General features: G+C 38.0%; 1 protein-coding gene across 2 annotated transcripts in view; it reads left to right on the top strand.

Annotated features, from left to right (window-relative positions):
- Positions 1 to 21,004, top strand: part of rnf213a (ring finger protein 213a) — a 134,508-nt gene that overhangs the window by 63,502 nt on the left and 50,002 nt on the right. For both annotated transcript variants that reach the window (XM_055653841.1, XM_055653840.1), the window contains exons 29-39: positions 368 to 463; positions 1,807 to 1,925; positions 5,076 to 5,198; positions 6,676 to 6,707; positions 7,037 to 7,190; positions 7,657 to 7,792; positions 8,691 to 8,879; positions 9,491 to 9,621; positions 14,915 to 15,072; positions 15,442 to 15,654; positions 18,136 to 18,302. In XM_055653841.1, the coding sequence (XP_055509816.1) occupies positions 368 to 463; positions 1,807 to 1,925; positions 5,076 to 5,198; positions 6,676 to 6,707; positions 7,037 to 7,190; positions 7,657 to 7,792; positions 8,691 to 8,879; positions 9,491 to 9,621; positions 14,915 to 15,072; positions 15,442 to 15,654; positions 18,136 to 18,302 (1,518 nt within the window). The remainder of the gene's footprint in view (positions 1 to 367; positions 464 to 1,806; positions 1,926 to 5,075; positions 5,199 to 6,675; positions 6,708 to 7,036; positions 7,191 to 7,656; positions 7,793 to 8,690; positions 8,880 to 9,490; positions 9,622 to 14,914; positions 15,073 to 15,441; positions 15,655 to 18,135; positions 18,303 to 21,004) is intronic.

Raw genomic sequence — 21,004 nt, 5'->3', positions numbered from 1 at the left:
ACTGTAAAGGTAATCGTTTTGATGTCGGAGGACACAGTGTGAAGCATAAAGAAATCAAAATCACATTTTATTCTTTTAAATACTGTACCTTATTATTAACAAATACAAATTATCACATAAAAATATATTCCCAAAAGTAGTTTGAAATAAATTGAAATGATAATGTAACATTACATCACCATAAAGACTGATATAGAGAAAGTTGCGATAATTGTTTTCTCTTTAATGCAGTTGGGAAGGATAACCAGATTAATAAGTATACTAATCAATATTTCCTCTAATAAAATCCACCTTAATCTTGTTTGCTTACTATTTAAATGTAAACAAATGTTGGTTAATTAAACATATTCAAATGTCTTGTTTCTAGGCACTGCATCTATTCCAGCCAGGGAAACACAATCTTGCTTATACAAACAGATTTTGAAAACAGTTTACAGAGTGCTAATTTGGTTGCTTCTGCCAAGTAAGTCCATGTCAGAGTTCTACCTTCACTTTAATTATTTTCTGATTTTCTTTGTTGAGAAAATTTAAAGCAAGGTAATGCTGGTCATGAGATCTTCTTTCTTCTAGCATGGTTACTGTTGCTGCAAAGATAGGTCAGAATGATTTATCATCTTTTCGACATACCTTGAAGCCTTTAAAGAATGAATGCTACAGTGAAAAGTGTATTTCCATTTTAATTAGGCAAAATCTTTGATTAGTGAGAGCATACAACTTGATAGGAGGATGTCAAAAAAGTTATAGGAAGTGGAAAAGATGAGTTTGAATTTGAGAATATGGAAGCATAAGACAGTGTGCAATGATTAAAGTAAGGACTAGGAATATGTAAAAAAACATACTTGGAATAGAGTGCAAAGCCATTGGAATACTCTTGCAATAGAGTTCACAGAGATAAGAAGGAATGATATGGTGAAGAAAATTGAACCACAGGGAAGAGAATTAAATGTGAATCTTTGACCGATCAGAAGCCAATTTACATCGTTAAAGGATGAGTGGTAGATGAGAGACTTGGTGTCTTTATATAGCTATTTTGGATAAACAGGAATTTATTACAGGTGGAAATTGCAAGGAAAGCCATTTGAACATTCCAATAGGATTCCAAAAGAATAGATGTAGATTCAACTGTCAATAAGGTTGATGGTAGAGGAGGTGCAGTGTATCTTGTCCAAGATGCCACCCTGCATCACCTATTATATAACACAGCCTAAACATTTATCCATCTAAACCATGTCAGAACTCTCTTAAAGTTATTTTGTTGTAGAAATATATATATTTTTTAAAGATAAAAGATTAATTTGCCTTGATTTACATTGAAATACATTATTGGTCTTTCCTGGTACTGAATGATAGAAACATCTATGATTGCAGTTATAATGAATATATTTTAATTGCAGTAACCATATATTGGATAGCTGTCACCAACTATTATTATTTTAATGTGATTATTATTTCCATCATTAATTCATGTTGTATGCTGGGATACAATGAAAATAAATGTAAGCAAGATTGTATAATTTTACATGGTAGTTAACTTTTTCCTCCCCAAACCTTTTAAAATAATTTGTTTTTGTCGTCATTATCTTTCTAGGCACTGATACTTAGGAAATTAATATTTGATTTTGTGTTATTTATTAGACATGTTCATTAGCAGTTTGCATTGACATTTGTAAAGGTATTATGCTTTGAATTTCGTGAGTGACTGAAATGATAGATGTTAAAAGTAGAAAATAATCCACAGAGAATCATAGTCTTAAATGTTTGGGTTAGTTTATACATATTCTAATACAATTTGTATTGTTTGTGCAGGTATTCCACTTTAAATGAAATCAACAAAAGCAAAAGTGACAATCGAACAGTCTACATTTATTTTCTCACTAAATTGCCAAGAATAGAAGGTGGATCAGCATACATAGGATTTCATGGAGGTATGAGTGATACTACAAGGCTGAGCAGTTTGCATTTTTTGTACCTTAAGTTAAATTTAAAAAAAACAGCTACTCCTGAGTTTAAAGTGGTCTTATGTGAAACAATACATAGTTCAATAGTAACTGCCAGCATGAGTAAATTATTTAATTTATTTAATTTAATCAAGATTTGAAATATAACATATCTTGCAAACTGTTCATCAACTTACTGTGAATCCTGCCGTATTCTGCCTGAGAATGTATCGCTGGCATCTTCAGTTGAAAGAAATGTGTCTTTCGTAAATTAATCCACATGTATTCATGGAAGAATTATATGTAATCAACCAATAATGTTCACACTGTGTACATTTACTTGAGCTCCCAGTCACCTCTTGTTTGTAGTCTTTCTTGGCCAAGCCTTCTCCATTCATTCAATTCGTTATTGGATTCAGACCACACTTTTCCAGGTCTCAGAGCTTTCAGAAAATCATAAAACTTATCAGTGTGATTTGCTTAGAGATGGTTCTCATCCATTTATAGAACCCTCTTTACTATGGTCATTGGTGAATTGATATTTTTGCTGTGATGATTTCTCAAAAAACAAGTATAGAAACAGTGATGCATCATTTCGTCACCCAGAGAGTTGTGAATATGTGGAATTCTCTGCCACAGCAAGCAGTAGAGGCCAATTCACTGGATGAATTTAAAAGAGTTAGATAAAGCTCTAGGGGCTAGCGGAATCAAGGGATATGGGGAGGAGGCAGGCACTGATTGTGGATGACCAGCCATGATCACAATAAATGGCGGCTGGCTCAGAAGGCCAAATGGCCTCCTCCTGCACCTATTTTCAATGTTTCTATGATATATGACACAACTTAATTTGTCCTTTTTTAACCCTTCCACCCCATATACCTTAATCCCTTTTACACATAAATATCTAACATTAATTTGTTGTTGTGGATATATCAAACTCTGTTTTTCCGTTTGTTAACTTTATATCTGAGAGAGATGGTTCTAAATTGTGCACATCCTGTACTTTTGGTATATTGCAGTGTAAATTATTCTGTTTATTTGATTGAAATTCCAGATTTCCAAACCTTGTTTTGTTTGAAAAAAGTTTTGCTTCTTACCTTCCACATAGTTCTTGTATCAATGTATTTATATTTGTGCTACGTTTAATGAATTCTTTGCCAAGGAATATTTAAATATCACAGATGGACAAATGATCACATGTGATAATGTTGGGACAACAGTGATCTTTATTTTCAGATCAGCAAGTTTATTGAAAAGTTGTTAATTTCCATTTATTCACAACCACTGAATATGGATAATGTTAGTAAAGACATCTAATTTGTTGAAATATCAGAGCAGCCACTTGAACTATATAAATAATAGTAAATTATTTGGGGTTTGCATGCCTTCTGTGTTAAACATATGTGATGAATAATCAATAGAATCCTTGAACCATTCAGCAGCATATGTGGAAGAAAAGTGGACATGATTTAGATTGAACAACCTTTAGTTTTACTGGCTTTATGATTCATGGCTTGCTACCAGACTCAATGTTGTCAGTTCAGTTAGTGCCGGTCATTAAGGACAAAGTTGGTAAAGTAGGCAGCCTAAATAATTACAGGCCCATAGCTTTAGCCAGCATATTGTCAAAAGTTTTAGAAAGAGTTCTGCTGGATAGAATAAATTAGTTTGCTAACTCCACAGATAACCAGTTTGGCTTTAAAGCTAAACATGGCACTGACTTATGCATATATGCCCTAAAGAAGATTGTAAACAAATATAGAGGCAAAAACTCTTCAATCCTTATGTGCTTTATTGATGCTTCCAAAGCCTTTGACCATGTTAATCACAGAAAGCTGTTTTGTAAAGTGAATCAAAGAGGGGTGCCTAAATACAGTGTGAGAATTCTGGCCTACTGGTATGCCCACCAGACTATGCAAATAAAATGGGGCAATAGGGTCTCAGCCCCATTTGGGGTTAGCAATGGTGTTAGACAAGGGGGAATTTTGTCCCCAGTCATTTTTAATCTATATATTGATGATCTGTCCAAACAATTGAAAGCCTGTAATACTGGGTGCGTGATTGGTAATATTTTAGGGAACCATATTATGTATGCAGATGATCTTGTGATCTTTAGTCCATCTAGTGCTGGTCTCCAGCAGCTCCTTACTATATGTTCTGTGTATGGTGTGGAACATGATATTAAATATAATGTTAGTAAGAGTGCTGTTATAATCTGTAGAACCAAAGAGGATAAATGTCTAAAATGTCCTGATTTTAAATTGTCTGACAATAATCTTAGTGTTTGTAATAAGGTAACATATCTAGGGCATTTTATTACAGAACAAATGACAGATGATGAGGATATTTATAGGCAACAACGCATGCTGTATGTACAGGCGAATATTCTCTTGCGTAAATTTGGTGCGTGTGCAGATGTGGTGAAGATGTCGCTATTTAGAGCATACTACACCACTCTACACTGCGCACCTGTGGTCGAACTATGGAAAGACACGTTTGCAGAGACTAAAGGTGGCACATAACGATGCCATGAGAAAACTGCTAAGGAAACCTAGATGGTTTAGTGCCAGTAATATGTTTATGGCTGCAGGAGTCAGTACTTTAGAAGCTATCCTAAGAAATCACATTTATAAATTCATTTGCAGGATAAATGACTCTAAAAATGTAATTCTTTTGGCCTTGTCAAACATAAGGGTTAGCACTACACGCTACGAATCCCAGCTGTGGAGACACTGGTATCGTTGTCTCGTTGTAGGACGTTGATCATTCTTTTAATCTGGATTTTTAACTGATGTATTGTGTTTTTTTTAAATATAATTTATAATGCTTTTATGTGATATACTTAGATTTTATATGTACTTCATGATATTTTTTAATATGCAATGCATTTTTTAATGTAATGTTGCCCCTTGTCTGGACCTCGAGTCCATAATAAAGTTTATTATTATTATTATTATTATTATTATTATTATTATTATTATTATTATTATTACCTGGCTAAACACTTCCAGCATTTTCTGTTTCAATTTCAGATTTACAATTTTATAATTCTTCAAAGTGTTTATATATTTTATGTTTCAAACCAAAGTAATTTATAGTGAATAAAGCTCCACCTTAATATATTCTGTCTATATTTAGACCCATGGCAGTCAGTTCATATTGATGACCTTCGGAAATCGAAAGACATGTTTACAGATCTGACAGCTTTCAAAGGGATTACTATTAGCCAGCTTTTCGGCAGAGACCCAGGGGAGCCTGAATGTATGTGCTTAATATTTTTCTTTTTTTAGAATTTCGTTCGCTTCTATATGATCTCCATAAAATTTCAATTATCATAATATGAATTGGGATATAGTTGGTGTAACGTCAACAAGTGTTGAGAGGGCAGGAGTTGCTGTTTGTAGATGGTGCAGTTCTGGATTTGGCTTTTGGAAATAAATCTGGGCATTGGAGAAAGTATTGATAGGGGAGCATTTTTATGATGATGATCTGACAGCATCTGTTGCGTCCAAACTGTTAATGTTTTTGGTCAGAAATTCGAAAATTTAGAAAACAGACATGCTTTAAATTTAAAAAAAAATGCAAGTGTTGCAGAAAATCAAAAGCATATTTATGCTAGATGGAGACCTAGGGAAAATAAATCACATAGATTGGTGATGGTTGATGACACAGGTTGGTGACATACAGTAGATTGGTATTATCAATTCTATGTCATTCATTTTATTTTGGTTTCTATCTCATTAAGGGTGTTCCCTGAATTACATAACAGCTATTTTTTTTGGTGACAAGAAAATTATTGGAACTTTACAAACTTTAATTTCAAAAGGCACACATTAATCAAGGAAATTAATCATGTACTTGTAAAGGATATTCGTGTATGGATAAAATGTTTGCATGCAGTTCTGGGTGTCATGATACAGGAATTATGAGATGATGATAAAGAAAGTTAAGCGAGTTATTAACATATGTCAATGAATTTTAGAATTTGTGTGTTATAGTTAGGCCAATATTTATTGTCCATTGTTTAAAGATTTTTGGGAAGATCATGGTGAGCTGTGTTCTTGAACAGCTACCCTTCTGAAGGTATGACATTGACCTGGCATCAATTAAAAGCAACAACTTCTGATTTGGACAGAATGATGATAACTTGGATATGAGCATCTGGGAAGTGGGTGCAAACATTTCTTGGTGATTCAGGTTGTACGTTTGGGGATGTGTTGAAGACGTCCTGGCATGTTGCTGCAGTGTATGGCTAGTTGTCGAAGAAGTGGATGCTTAAAGTAGTGAATCAGCAGTTAATCAAATTAAGTAACAGCTTGATGATCTTGAATCAGACCACCATCAAATTAATTGCTGGCTGATGTTGCTCAAGCTGCATTCAACTAAGGAAGAATATGTTGTTACACTCTTGATTTGTATTTTGTTTTCAGAGGAAAGGCTTTGAGTATGTGTTAGAGGGAGCAGCAGATGTTGGTTTACACCAAAGACGCACACAAAATGTTGGAGTAACTCAGCGGATCATTCATTATCTCTGGAGAAAAGGAATAGGTGACATTTCAGGTCAAGACCCTTCATCAGAAGTGGTCTCGACCCAAAACGTCACCTATTCCTTTTCTCCAAAGGCTTTGAAGTTTGGTTGATAATTGTTCAATTGATGAGTGAACTGATGTCAATTCATTCAAATCATCTTTTTAAGAATGAAATGTGTGTATTTAACCAATATCTGTTTGTATTTCAGCCATGATTGTTGATCAGGAGGAAGAGATTCTTGTAAGTATTTTAATTCTTTTGGTGATCGTTTTCTTGGAATCACTGCAGTATTGTACATTGTCAATGTCTCTGAAAATCCTGATATTAAGCTTTTGATTTTGATATTTCTGAAGAATGATGTAAAACACAGTTTAGCAGGTTTGATTTGGCTTTTCAAAATCCCAGCAGAGAAGAAGAAACCTAAAATAGTACAGAAGGAAAACTAGATTGTTTAAGATTGGTAATGAACAATTTGAACGTACTGCATGTAATAAGTTCTATATATATACCTTTTCTATGTTTTGCTAATTTATAAACATTGTTACAAAAATAGCTTTTTTTTTAATAAGGATAAAACAAAGATACTGGATACAACTTCCCTCATAAGGAATTGTGTGCAGTCTGCTGTTAGCATGCTGAGAGATCTTCATCGGAGTTCAAGTCGCAGCACCACACGAGTTGAAATCCTGCTTTCTCTGTTAAGAGAAGATGTTGAATTCAAAGGTTTGTTGTTAATGTCTTTACATTAATCTGTTTTATGTCTAAAATGATAATTTAAATATTAACAACATTGTCAAAATGTATAATAATGGCAAATAATCGGCACTAACGTTGATTACAGGATAAGTTCATACACAGGCAATTAAATGTGGAAGTCTAAAATTTGCTGTCAGAAGTATTATGTTCTTATTTTAGTATATCTGATATTTTTGAAACAACTATCACCTAACCCATAATGGCCATTTGTCCAAATGAGCAATCTTGCAAAAAAAAAGCAAAACATTAGATGATAACAGAAACATTAGGGATTGCAGTTGCTGGTATCTTGAGCAAAACAAGTGCTGGAGGAACTCAGTGGGCTAGGCAGCATCTGGAGGAAGAAAACAGACAATGTGCGGTGTTCAGTGTATGCAAATGAATACCTATATCAGTAATCAGTTTTGAATCTCAATTTTATTTTTTTGTTTAGCTTCATTCCTGGCATTGATGAAGCAAAGGTTGCACTCCCTTCTGGTGAAACGTGATGAGGAATCTTTCAGTGCAACTGAGTGGATGCTACGGGAAGCCTCAAATGTTGAAGCCCTTCAGGAAGGTGGCACTTTCAGGTAAACTCAAGGACGCCCCCTGGTCTCTGAAACCATACAACATTTTTAAAATATGAAATGAATTATTGAAAAAACATATGTAGAATATCATTCCAAAGCAAACAAAAAATGTGTGCTTGTTGGAGAGAGTATCTAAATACACCATTACCAACTTTAATTGCAGCAATGGAATGGAGGTTCATTTAATAATTCATTTAAATTAATGTATTCTTCATATTCAATGTGAATCTGAGGTTAAAAGTAGCTTGGCTAATTGGCACCATTGACCCATTCTTACGTACTAGTGTTTCCATCCAAACACAGCACCTCCCTGGGAGAAATGGATCAATAAATTTACCTCCATATTGCAGGTATTTAAAAAAAAAAACATTTCTTGAAATTGCATCATTTAATGTGATTGTTTAGTACCATGTACAATATTATTCCTCATTCTTGCTTAATTTTCATTCCTCTTCATTTCTACTTACCAGCACAGTAATTTATTTTGCTGTGCTTATGCAATTTTCATTGTAGATGTATGTTCAGTTTGAAAGATGCCGGAATGTTTAGATGATGCTCTTAGATGGAATTGTGTTACAAATGTCACAAAATCCAAGCAGATTGAATCAACTTACCAAATGTAATTTCTTGTTTCTTGATTTAATTTTCTAATTACACGCACAATTTTAATTTATTGTGCTAATTTGCATTGGTAGAATAATATTGCTGCCCATCCTTCTTCCATCGTGTACCCTCCTCACCAGCTACCACCAAATAATCTATAATGTGTTCCTGAAGAGATTGGATTCATCCAACATCAACACTTGATATATCGCATATGTCTTATATTTAATACTCGTCAGGGTTATCTTAGCTTTGGGATTCATACTTTAAAAAAACGTTAATTTTTGCTTCACAGACACACACTTTGGAAGCGAATTCAAACAGTAGTAACACCTCTTCTGGCACAGATAATCTCTGTTATAGACCGAGACTGTAACTTAAATTTGTTACGTGATGATACTCCTTTATTTGTACGAAATCTATGGATGAACATTTTTAATGACGCAAATCTCTTGGATCTTCCTTACAACAGAACTATCTTCAGGTTAGTATTTATATTGAAAGGAAAGTCAGTATTTCAAAAGGATCAGAATTGATTAAGATTTGTATTTTTCTGTTTCTATTTTATGAATATATGAATTAGGAGCAAGAATAGACTGCTCAACTCCTCAAGCTCAACCACCCCACCTATAACATATTGGAATCTTCCTGTCTTGTTTTTAAAATATTCAAATTCTGCTTCTAATGCTCTCTGCTGGGGAAATAATTGTACTCATACGCTTCTGAGAAAAAAATCACTTCATCTTTGTCATAAGTAGGCAACCTGTCATTTTATAAAATGAGAGGTTGCCTATTTATGACAAAGATAAAGTGATTTTTTACCCCCATAATTGGATAGATTAGTGTTTTTAGTACATTCAATTGTTTAAGTTTTCTGATTGTACCGTACAGATCTTGATAATTTTCTAACAGTCGTAGACTAAAATCAGGCACATGTTAATGAGGAGTGGAATAGCTACAGTCACCTCACAGGACATGGATATCATCCAGCGCCAGTGAAAATTAGAATTGATATAAATCAAGAGACATGTTTGAGGTGCTGTATTACATTTTTTTTAATATAATCTAGAGAAATTGCATTTATTCTTTTGACAGTTTGGAATCTGAAATTGTTGTCCACAATTATATGAAGATGGACGTACTAAATATTGGCAATGAGCTTCCTTTCAGTTGGAGAATAAAGGAGTTTCTGGATGAGCTATGGATTCAAGCCCAATACATGGAAGGTATTAGCAATTTTGTTGTGATTAACATATTGTGCACATTGAGCTCTGAATAATGGAGCAGACAGCGCACAGAAATTCACGATAAATCAATGAGAACATGGGCAGTTCGCAAAAACTGGTGAGGAGAAAGATTAGGCAAACACTAGTGATAGTGTATTTGACATAGCCTAATGAATTTTAGTTTGCCTTTCCAAACTTTGCACGTGCGAGAGTGGTCAAAATAACAAAAACCTTTAGTATCAAAGAGACAAATTGGAAAACAATATTGGCCCAGCAGAATCAGACGGTTATGGCCAACATTGCTTTTGTCACTAGATGATTGCCTGCTTTGGGATTCTGCAGATAACATTGAACATTGTAGATGACAACTATGTGGTAGCTGGAATTAAATTCAGAAAAGTGTGAATGAAATATTTTGGGAAAGAAAAATAAAATATCAGCTAGGCAAGTTCACTTGCCACAGTAAATGGCAGGACCCTAGGGAGTGTTGTAAAACAGAGGGATCTCAGAGTGAAGGTACATAGTTCTATGAAAGTAGTGTAACTGGTAGATAAGGCAGTCAAGCAGGCTTTCAGTACATTGGCCATCATCAGTCAGGCTATTGTGTATAGAAATTGGAATGTTATGTTACAATTGTACAAAACATTGGTGAGGCCACGTTTGGTGTATTGTATTCAGTTGTGGTCACCCTGCTATAGGAAGGATGTCGTTAATTTGGTCCGAGAACAGTTACGAGGTTGCTGCCAGAACTTGAAGGCCTGAGCAAGAGGGAGAGGTTGGGCAGGCTGGGACTTTATTCCTTGGAGCTCAGGAGGCTGAAGTTGTGATCTTATAGAAGTGTAAAAAAAGATAGGTTGAATGCACAGTGTCTTTTACCCAGAGTAGGGGAATCAAGAACCATAAGAAATCAGGTGAGCGGGGACCAATTTCATAGGAACCTGAGGGGCAACTTTTTCACATAGAAGGTTGTGGGTAGATGGAACAATCTGCCAGATGAGGTAATTGAGGCATCTTTTAAATAACAACATTTAAAAGACATTTGACCAGGTGCATGGCTGGCAAAGGTTTGGAGGGATATGGGCGAAGCGCGGGCAGGTGGGACTAATGTAAATGGCAAGTTGGGCTGAAGGGCCTGTGTCCATGTTGTTGGATTCTATGGCAAATGTCATTTAACTGATGTCAGCCTGAAGACTAAGTCTGAAATCTCGACCCGAAAAGTCACCTATTCCTTTACTCCAGAGATGCGGCCTTATCCACTGAGTTACTCCAGTATTTTGTGTTTATTTCGTTCAGACTGAAAGGTCTGAATGACAATAAAGGAAATTCAATTCAATTATCTTCAATCATCTACTCTATTATTTTAACTATGTTGTCCTGGGCAACAATACAATGAGGCTAATGTGAATAATAAATATTATAAAATTGTGCTGAAGAAATGTGTGCCAAGATAATGCAAGTAGGAGTAGAAATGACAGGATCACATATTTTGGATCAATATGTGGCTTGAGAGATGGTGTAAGGTGGAGGGATTCATATTCCTGGGACATTGGAATCATGGATGCATTGGTGATCATTTTCCAATGTTCTATAGACTGGATCAATTCCTGTGGACTGGGGGGTAGCTAATGTAACCACCCTTTTGAAAAAAGGAGGGAGAGAAAACACGGAATTATAGACCAATTAGCCTGACATTTGTGGTGGGGAAATGTTTAAGAAGGAACTGCAAATGCTGGAAAATCGAAGGTAGACAAAAATGCTGGAGAAACTCAGCGGGTGAGGAAGCATCTATGGAGCGAAGGAAATAGGTGACGTTTCGGGTCTGAAGAAGAGTCTCGACCCGAAACGTCACCTATTTCCTTCGCTCCATAGATGCAAAATTAAAGATGTAATAGCAGCACATTTGGAAAGCAGTGATGGAATTGGTCAAAGTCAGCATGGATTTATGAAGGGGAAATCATGCTTGACTAATCTTTTGGAATTTTTTGAGGATGTAACAAGTAGAATGGATAAGGGAGAGCCAGTGGATGTTTTTACCTGGAATTTGAAAAAGCCTTTTGACAAGGTCCCAAACATGAGATTAGTGTGCAAAATTAGAGCACATAGTATTGTGGGTAGGGTATTAACATAGTTGGAGAACTGATTGACAGAGTAGGAATTAATGAGTCCTTTTCCGAATGGCAAGCAGTGACTAGTGGGGCGCCACAAGGCTCAGTGCTGGGAGGACCCCAGCTATTTACAATATATATTATTGATTTAGACAAAGGAATTAAATGTAATATCTCCAAGTTTGCAGATGACAAAAAGCTGGGTGGCAGTGTGAGCTGCGAGGAGGATGCTATGGGCTGCAGGGTGACTGGGATAGGTTGGGGTAGTGGGCCGATGCATGGCAGATGCAGTAAAATGTGGACAAATGTGAGGTTATCCACTTTCGTGGTGAGAACAAGAAGACAGATTATTACGTGAATGGTGTCAGATTAGGAAAAGGGGTGGTGCAACGAGACCTGTGTGTCCTTGTACATCAGTCACCAAAACTAAGTATGCAGATACAGCAGTCAGTGAAGAAAGCAAATGGCATGTTGGCCTTCATAGCGAGAGGATTTGAGTATAGGAGCAAGGAAGTCCAGCTGCAGTTGCACAGGGCCCTGGTGAGACCACATCTGGAGTATTGTGTGCAGTTTTGGACAATAGGTGCAGGAGTAGGCCTTTTGGCCCTTCGAGCCAGCACCGCCGTTCAATGTGATCATGGCTGATCATCCCCAATCAGTACCCCGTTCCTGCCTTCTCCCCATATCCCCAGACTCCGCTGTTTTTAAGAGCCCTATCTAGCTCCCTCTTGAAAGTATCCAGAGAACCTGCCTCCACCACCCTCTGAGGCAGAGAATTCCACAGACTCACCACTCTCTGTGAGAAAAAGTGTTTCCTGGTCTCCGTTTTAAATGGTTTACTCCTCATTCTTAAATTGTGGCCCCTGGTTCTGGACTCCCCCAACATCGGGAACATGTTTCCTGCCTCTAGCATGTCCAAGCCCTTAACAATCTTATATGTTTCAATGAGATATCCTCTTATCCTTCTAAACTCCAGAGAGTACAAGCCCAACTGCTCCATTCTCTCAGCATATGACAGTCCCGCCATCCCGGGAATTAACCTTGTAAACCTACGCTGCACTCCCTCAATAGCAAGAATGTCCTTCCTCAAATTAGGGGACCAAAACTGCACACAATACTCCTGGTGTGGTCTCACCAGGGCTCTGTACAACTGCAGAATGACCTCTTTGCTCCTATATTCGATTCCTCTTGTTATAAAGGCCAACATGCCATTCGCTTTCTTCACTGCATGCTGTACCTGCATGCTTACTTTCATGGACTGATGTACAAGGACCCTCAGATCCCGTTGTACTCCCCCTTTTCCCAACTTGATGCCATTTAGATAGTAATCTGCCCACCTGTTTTTGCTACTGAAGTGGATAACCTCACATTTATCCGCATTAAACTTCATCTGCCATGCATCTGCCCACTCCACGAACCTGTTCGTCACCTTGCATTCTCATAGCATCCTCCTCACAGTTCACACTGCCACCCAGCTTTGTGTCATCTGCAAATTTGCTAATGTCACTTTGAATCCCTTCATCCAAATCATTGATGTATATTGTAAATCGCTGTGGTCCCAGCACCGAGCCTTGCGGTACCCCACTTGTCACTGCCTGCCATTCTGAAAGGGACCAGTTAATCCCTACTCTTTGTTGCCTGTCTGCCAACCACTTCTCTATCCATGTCAGCACTCTACTCCCAATACCATGTGCCCTAATTTTGCCCACTAATCTCCTATGTGGGACCTTATCAAATGCTTTCTGAAAGTCCAGGTACACTACATCCACTGGCTCGCCCTTGTCCATTTTCCTAATTACATCCTCAACAAATTCCAGAAGATTAGTCAAGCATGATTTCCCCTTCGTATGATTTTAGTCTCCTAATTTGAGGAAGGACAATATTGCTATTGACGGAGTGCAGCATAGGTTCACCAGGTTAATTCCCGGGATGGCGGGTCTGACATATGATGAAAGAATGGGTCAACTGGGTTTATATTCACGGGAATTTAGAAGGATGAGAGGGGATATTATAGAAACACATTAAATTCATAAGGGATTGGACAGGCTAGATGCAGGAAAAATGTTCTCGATATTATGGGAGTGCAGAACCGAGGGTCTTAGTAGTAGTAGGCCCCCCTCTATCATGACTGACCATGGGTGATGCATCCTAGTTGTTGGCTGCTTGCTCCAAACCTCGGCTAGAGCACCGTCGCTTGTGGCTGAAGAGACCAATGCGGGAGTGACAGTCTCTGTCGCAAAGGTCACATTTGTGTGTGGTCTCAGGTTTGTTGAAGTTGCTGCGCTCCTTTCTGCGTGCCCTCTTGTCTGCTGCTGCGTTCAACAGTTTCTCTTCCACTATTTTGAGATGTTGGTTCAGGGTACCTCTCCACCTCATGCGGTCAGCTGCAAGGCTCTCCCAGGACACCAAATCGATGTTGAGTGCCTTCATATCTCTCTTGCAGACATCCTTGTAACGTAGCTGGGGGTGGCCGATGGTTCTCCTCCCAGATGTCAGCTCTCCATAGAGGACGTCTTTTGGAATACAGCCATCATCCATGCGGTGGACATGGCCCAGCCACCGCAGTCTGTGCTGCCTGAGTAGAGTGCACATAATGGGAAGGCCAGCGTGAGACAGGATCTCGGCGTTGGACACTGGCCAGGATATGCCCAGGATATGGCGGATGCTTCTCAGGTGGAAGGTGTTAAGTCTTCTCTCCTGCCTGGCATATGTAGTCCATGTCTCACTGCCGTACAGCAGCTTGCTGTTGACACAGGCGCTGTAGACTGCTATCTTTGTCTTCACTGTCAGCTTTGGGTTGGTCCGCACTCGAGTTGTGAGGCGAGCGAGAGTTGTAGCTGCTTTCCCGATCCCACAGTTTAAGAATAAGAGTGAGCTGCTTAGGCCTAGGATGAGGAAAAACCTTTTCACCCAGAGAGTTGTGAATCTGTGGAATTATCTGCCACAGAAGGCAGTGGAGGCAAATTCACTGTATGTTTTCAAGAGAGAGTGAGTTATAGCTCCTAGGGCTAACGGAATCAAGGGATATGGGGAGAAAGCAAGAACGGGGTACTGATTTTGTATGATCATCCATATCATATGATCATATTGAATGGCGGTGCCGGCTTGAAGAGCCGAATGGCCTACTCCTGCACATATTTTCTATGTTCTAAGATATTACTTGTTTTATTTCCAAAACCTATAAACAGGACAAGTTGAACCAAAGCTGAATGAAATATTTAACAAAACTGGATTTGGAAAGTACTTTTCAAATGTGAATGAAGAATGGAGACAGAACTTTTTCTTCAGGTACTTGGCTGATTTCCTGCTGATGACAATGAACATCTCAACTGAAGTTGAATTTGAGGTAATTGCGAAAATGTGGTAAAGTGCCGCGTGCTTTTCATTGTATGAAGCAGAGTTCTGTAGAGGGGTCCTGACACAAAACGTCATCTATCCATGTTCTCCAAAGATGCTGCCTGACCCATGAGTTACTACAGCACGTTGTACATTTTTTTGTAAACCATCATCTGCAGTTCTTTGTTTCTACTTTGTTCACCGGAAGTTGTTCCCCCTCAAATTTCCCCTCGTTATCAAATTGTTATCAAGGTTTATTTTCAGCCCTGGATATGTCAACAGTGAACTAATTCATGATGTGAGCCTGAGAAATGCTTGTACCCTTTTATTGAACATAATTTGTGATTTACTAGTTTGAGGTTTTGTTTTTCATGTTTAGTTCCTTCAAGGAGCACTGATCTCCTGCATAAATCAGCTGAAAATAGAACATAATATTGGAGATGAAATGTCTTTGCTTTGGGTGCACGTTGCATATCAACATTTCAAAAACCGTCTGCAGAACTTTTCAAGAATTATTGTAGTGAATCCTTCTGTTCTGACATTGCTACAGAAGAACAAAGATAAAATACAGAAGGCTGAAGACAAAGAGATGGTGAGAATATTGCTGAATATTTTGATTCATTTTCTAAATAATTTGGATATTTTTAGAGCTATTAAGAGAAAAAATTGCATTTAAATAGAACCGTAACATTATATTGGGTGTCCTAAATCACAGATTTAAAAAAATCCTAATTTCTATTCTATAACCAGCTGTTTCATTTATCATAGGCAGAATAAAATGATATTTTATATCATACACCATTCATTCTAGATGCACCATTCATTCTAGATGATATTTTAACAATTGACCACATAAAAATAATGTATTAATGTACATCAACATGTATTGTAATTGTGTTGTACTGTAATGAATTTATTAGCCAAGTATGTAAAAACATACAAGGAATTTGATCAAGTCGAGTCAACTTTATTTGTCACATACACATACAAGATGTGCAGTGAAATTAAAGTGGCAATGACTGCGGATTGTGCAAAAACTATAGAACAGAATTAGTATTTATATGTTAGAAAATATTTTTTTACAAAAGGCACAACACAACAGTAAATTAGTCCCTGGTGAGATAAGAGTTTGCAGTCCTGATGGCCTGTGGGAAGAAACTCCGTCTCATCCTCTCTGTTTTCACAGCATGACAGCAGAGGCGTTTGCCTGACCGTAGCAGCTGGAATAGTCCGTTGCTGGGGTGGTAGGGGTATCCCATAATGTTGCTGATTCTGGATCTGCACCTCCTGGAGTATAGGTCCTGCAAGGGGGGTGTGTGTAGTTCCCATAGTGCTTTCGGCCGAACGCACTACTCTCTGCAGAGCCTTCCTGTCCTGGGCAGAGCTGTTCCCAGCACGGCAACGTGTGTTGTCCATGTCAGATCCTCTGTCAGATCCATGTCAGATCCCAGGTATTTAAAGCAGCTCACCATATCCACAGTAGTCCCATTTATCTCCAGTGGTGTCTACGTCCTTGGATGTTGTGTTCTTCTAAAGTCCACAATCAGCTTCTTAGTTTTTGTGACATTTGCCATATTTGCCATATTCGACACGAAACGTCACTCATTTCTTCTCCCCATAGATGCTGCCTGTCCCGCAGAGTTACTCCAACATTTTGTGTCTATCCTCGTGTTTGGAGGTTGACAAATACTATTTCAAATAGAAGCAAATGTATTAACAAGGAATTATAAAAGAGTAAGCCTGACATCATAGCCATGTACGTATAGAGCTATGTATATGGCATGGAAACAGGTCTTTTGGCACAACTTGCACATGCATAACCAAGCTAGTCCCATTTGCCTGTGCCAATATATATATATATATGTATCTGTCCAAGTTTATTTTAAATTTTGTAATTACATCCGCCTCTACCACTTCTTCTGACAGCTCAATCCACTTGTGGAAAATGTTGTATCTCAGATCACTTTTAAATGTTTTTCCTCTACCATAAACATGCATCTTTAGTTTTAGACTCCTGTACCATAATGAAGGGACTGATTATTTACCTTGTCTATGTCCCTCATGATATGGTATTGCACTATAAGATACCCTCAGCTTCCATTGCTGCCAGGATATACGTTTGAGCCCATTCAGCATCTGGTAGTTTTAATAAAACTATTTAAAATGTGGATGAAATGGATAAAGTATTCAAAAATAAAATCAGGTTACTGGGTCCTGAGGGTTTAAGTTAGAACCGTAACTTAAACCTTTCTAACTTAAACCTTCAGAACACAATAACCTGATTTTATATTAGAATTTTTTTTATTAGTTGCACCCACATTTTAAGCAATTTTAATAAAACTACCAGTTGTTCCAGCATCTTCGAGTCATGGAATCACACAACAGAAATTGGGCCCTTCAACACAACTTGTCTATGCCAACCATGCTGTCTACCTAACCTGCCCCATTTGCCTATGTTTGGCCCATATCTCTCTATACCTTTCCTATCCATGTACCTATCTAAATGTATTTTAAATGTTGCAATTGTACCCACCTCTACAGCTTCCTCTGGAAATTAATTCCATACCCACCAGCCTTTGGATGATAATGTTGCTCCTTAGATTCATTTTAAATATTGCCCTTCTCACTTTAAAGCTGTGGTGTTTCGCTTTAGATTCCCTACCCTGGGGGGGGGGGGGGGGGGGGGGCAGAGACACAAGACTGCTTGGATTGCTCACCCTGGATCCCATGATCCCATGTGATTTAACTAGCCCATGTGGGACCTTGTTAAAGATCTTGCTATCATTCATGTAGATGACGTGTAATGCTCTGTGCTCATCGATTTGATAGTTTGTCAGTGTAAGTAAACTGAAAGATTTTCTTTAAGCTTGCTGCCTGGATATTAGTGGTGCTTTTCGTAAAATGAGAATATCAGACTGGAAAAATATTGTGTAATATCCAATATAATTATTTTCAGTATTGAATAAAGGTGGAAGTGATATGCTTAAAACAATAGTTCAAGACTATTTCTAATGGATTTTTTCAGCTATTTAAAAAATGTATTAAACTATTAATGTTTGCAATTTTAATACAGGTCATAGATATTTATGCAGCAGCTGCCTGTGTTGATATGCTGGAATTTGAACACACTAAATTGTCATATCCGGCCTGGCTGCAGATGGTGAACACTCTGCAAATGCCCATTGAGTTGGTCTGCACACAATGTGAAGAATGGAAATCTCCCATTGTGCATTATGTCCAGTAAGAATTTTGTGTGTCATTTTTGTGTTTATAGGATTTTCCAATAATCTCCAAAGTAAATTAAATATTTGTAATCATCACACAAAAGGGTTTGGGTTTGTTATATGTGTTTTGATGTAATATGGCATTATAATCTTACTCTCAACTCTATGAGCAGTGAATTTTAGGTCATAAGGAATAGGAGTAGAATTAGGCCATTCAGCCCATCAAGTCTACTCCAGCATTTAATTATGGCTGGTCTACCTCTCCCTCCCAACCCCACTCTCCTGCCTTCACCCCGTAACCTCTGACACCTGTACTAATCAAGAATCTATCCATCTCTGCCTTAAAAATATCGATTGACTTGGCCCTCACAGCCTTCTGTGGCAAATTCCACAGATTCACCACCCTCAGACTAAAGAAATTTCTCCTCATCTCCTTCCTAAAAGAGCGCCCTTTAATTCTGAGGCTATGACCTCTCATCCTCGTCTCTCCCACCAGCGGAAACATCCTCTCCACATCCCACTCTATCCAAGCCTTGCACTATTACGTCAACTTATTTACAGATTTGACGTGGAAAAGCTTTTCCCACTGAGAGTAGGGAAGATTCAAACAAGGGGACATGACATGAGAATTAAGGGACTGAAGTTTAGGGGTAACATGAGGGGGAACTTCTTTACTCAGAGAGTGGTAGCTGTGTGGAATGAGCTTCCAGTGAAGGTGGTGGAGGCAGGTTCGTTTTTATCATTTAAAAATAAATTGGATAGTTATATGGATGGGAAGGGAATGGAGGATTATGGTCTGAGCGCAGGTATATGGGACTAGGGGAGATTATGTGTTTGGCACGGACTAGAAGGGTCGAGATGGCCTGTTTCCGTGCTGTAATTGTTATACGGTTATATGGTTATTCTGTGTGTTTGAATGAGGTCCCCCCTCATTCTTCTGAACTCCAGCGAGTACAGGTCCAATGCCGACAAATGCTCATCATAGGTTAACCTACTCATTTCTGGGATCATTCTTGTAAACCTCCTCTTGTAAACTCTGCAAAGCCAGCACATTCTTCCTCAGATTGTCCCAAATTGCTCACACTATTACAAATGCGGCCTTACCAGTGCCGTATAGAGCCTCAACATTACATCCCTGTTTTTATATACAAGCCATCTTGAAATAAATGCTGCCATTGATTTTGCTTTCTTTACTACCAATTCGACTTTTTGGGAATCGTGCACCAGCATTCCCAAGTCGCTTTGTACCTCCGATTTCTAGATTCTCGCCCCATTTAGAAAATAGTCTAAACCTTTATTCCTACTACCAAAATGCACGACATCACACTTTGCTACACTATATTCCATCTGCCACTTTGCCCATTCTCCCAAACTGCCCAAGTCGGTTCTGCAGAGCTCCTGCTTTCTCTACACTAGCTGCCCCTACACCTATTTTCGTATCATCTGCAAACTTTGCCACAAAGCCTAGTAATAGCCACTCCACTAACTTCCACCCCCTGACTCTCTTGAATTTCGGCCATGTTGCTGGTGTCTTCCACTGTGCAAAAAAAGTTATTGAACTCCTCAGCCATATCTATATTCCCCATTATCACTTCTCCTGTATCATTCTCCAATGATCCAACCTCCACCCTTGCCTCTTTCGTGATCTTTATATAACTGAAGAATCTCGTGCTATCCTCTTATATTATTGGCTAGCTTATTTCATCTTTTCTCACCACTAATCGTTGCTATGTTATAAACATTTTTGTTCTCATGTCATTGTTAGCAATTTCCTCCTATCATTTATGTTTTAACAGATCATAGTTCATTTTCCATTTCATTAGGCAGCTGATCATCTAGTTCCTGCTGACAGTTTTGTAATTTCCACTCTAAACAAGGTTAACCTATCCACAGAACATAGAAACATAGAAAATAGGTGCAGGAGGAGGCCATTCAGCTCTTCGTACCAGCACCGCCATTCATTGTGATCATGGCTGATCATCCCCTATCAATAACCCGTATCTGCCTTCTCCCCATATCCCTTGACTCCACTAGCCCCTAGAGCTCTAACTCAATTTCAATTTCAATTAAAAAACTTTATTGGCATGATAAAAAAAAACATTGTTATATTGCCAAAGTATAAAACATGACATACATGTTTAAAATGCATAAGTATAAATACAAGTATAAAGTGCATGGATAGATATGTCCCTGTACATAAACTCGCAATAGGCCTATAGCCCTTTATTGATTGCTACATGTTCTTGCAGCTGTAAGCAGTACAAAGCAATAGCAAGTTTACCAATTCAATATTAATTTCTTACTGTTAGTTAATGTCAATTAGTGTGTGTGTACATATGTGCATGTAGGTCATTCACCGTCTCTCAGGTTATTGCATGCTGTTACGTATTGTGCACCAAAATGTGTCGTGTTTCCTTCGCCAAGGATTATTCTTAGTTGTGATGTATCATCTAGTTCTTTAAAATCAGGGGTTGCCACACTGAGTTTGTCAAAGTATGCTTTCCTTGTTTTGTCAAATTTTTTGCATTTTAGGAGGAAGTGCGCCTGTTTCAACCTCTTCTGTCATATTCTGTTTTCTCTTGGTTGCCAGAATCTCTTCTGTCTTCCTTTTTCAACTGACAAAGTGGTCACTTAACCTGTATTTGGTGAGGGTCTGTCTCTGCTTTATGTCTCTAACAGTTGAGAGATAGTCTGCCAATTTATAATCTCGTTTTAGGG

Source organism: Leucoraja erinacea, chromosome 23 (genome assembly GCF_028641065.1).
Source record: "Leucoraja erinacea ecotype New England chromosome 23, Leri_hhj_1, whole genome shotgun sequence".
NCBI lineage: Eukaryota > Metazoa > Chordata > Chondrichthyes > Rajiformes > Rajidae > Leucoraja > Leucoraja erinaceus.
This window is presented reverse-complemented; position numbering and strand designations above follow the sequence as displayed.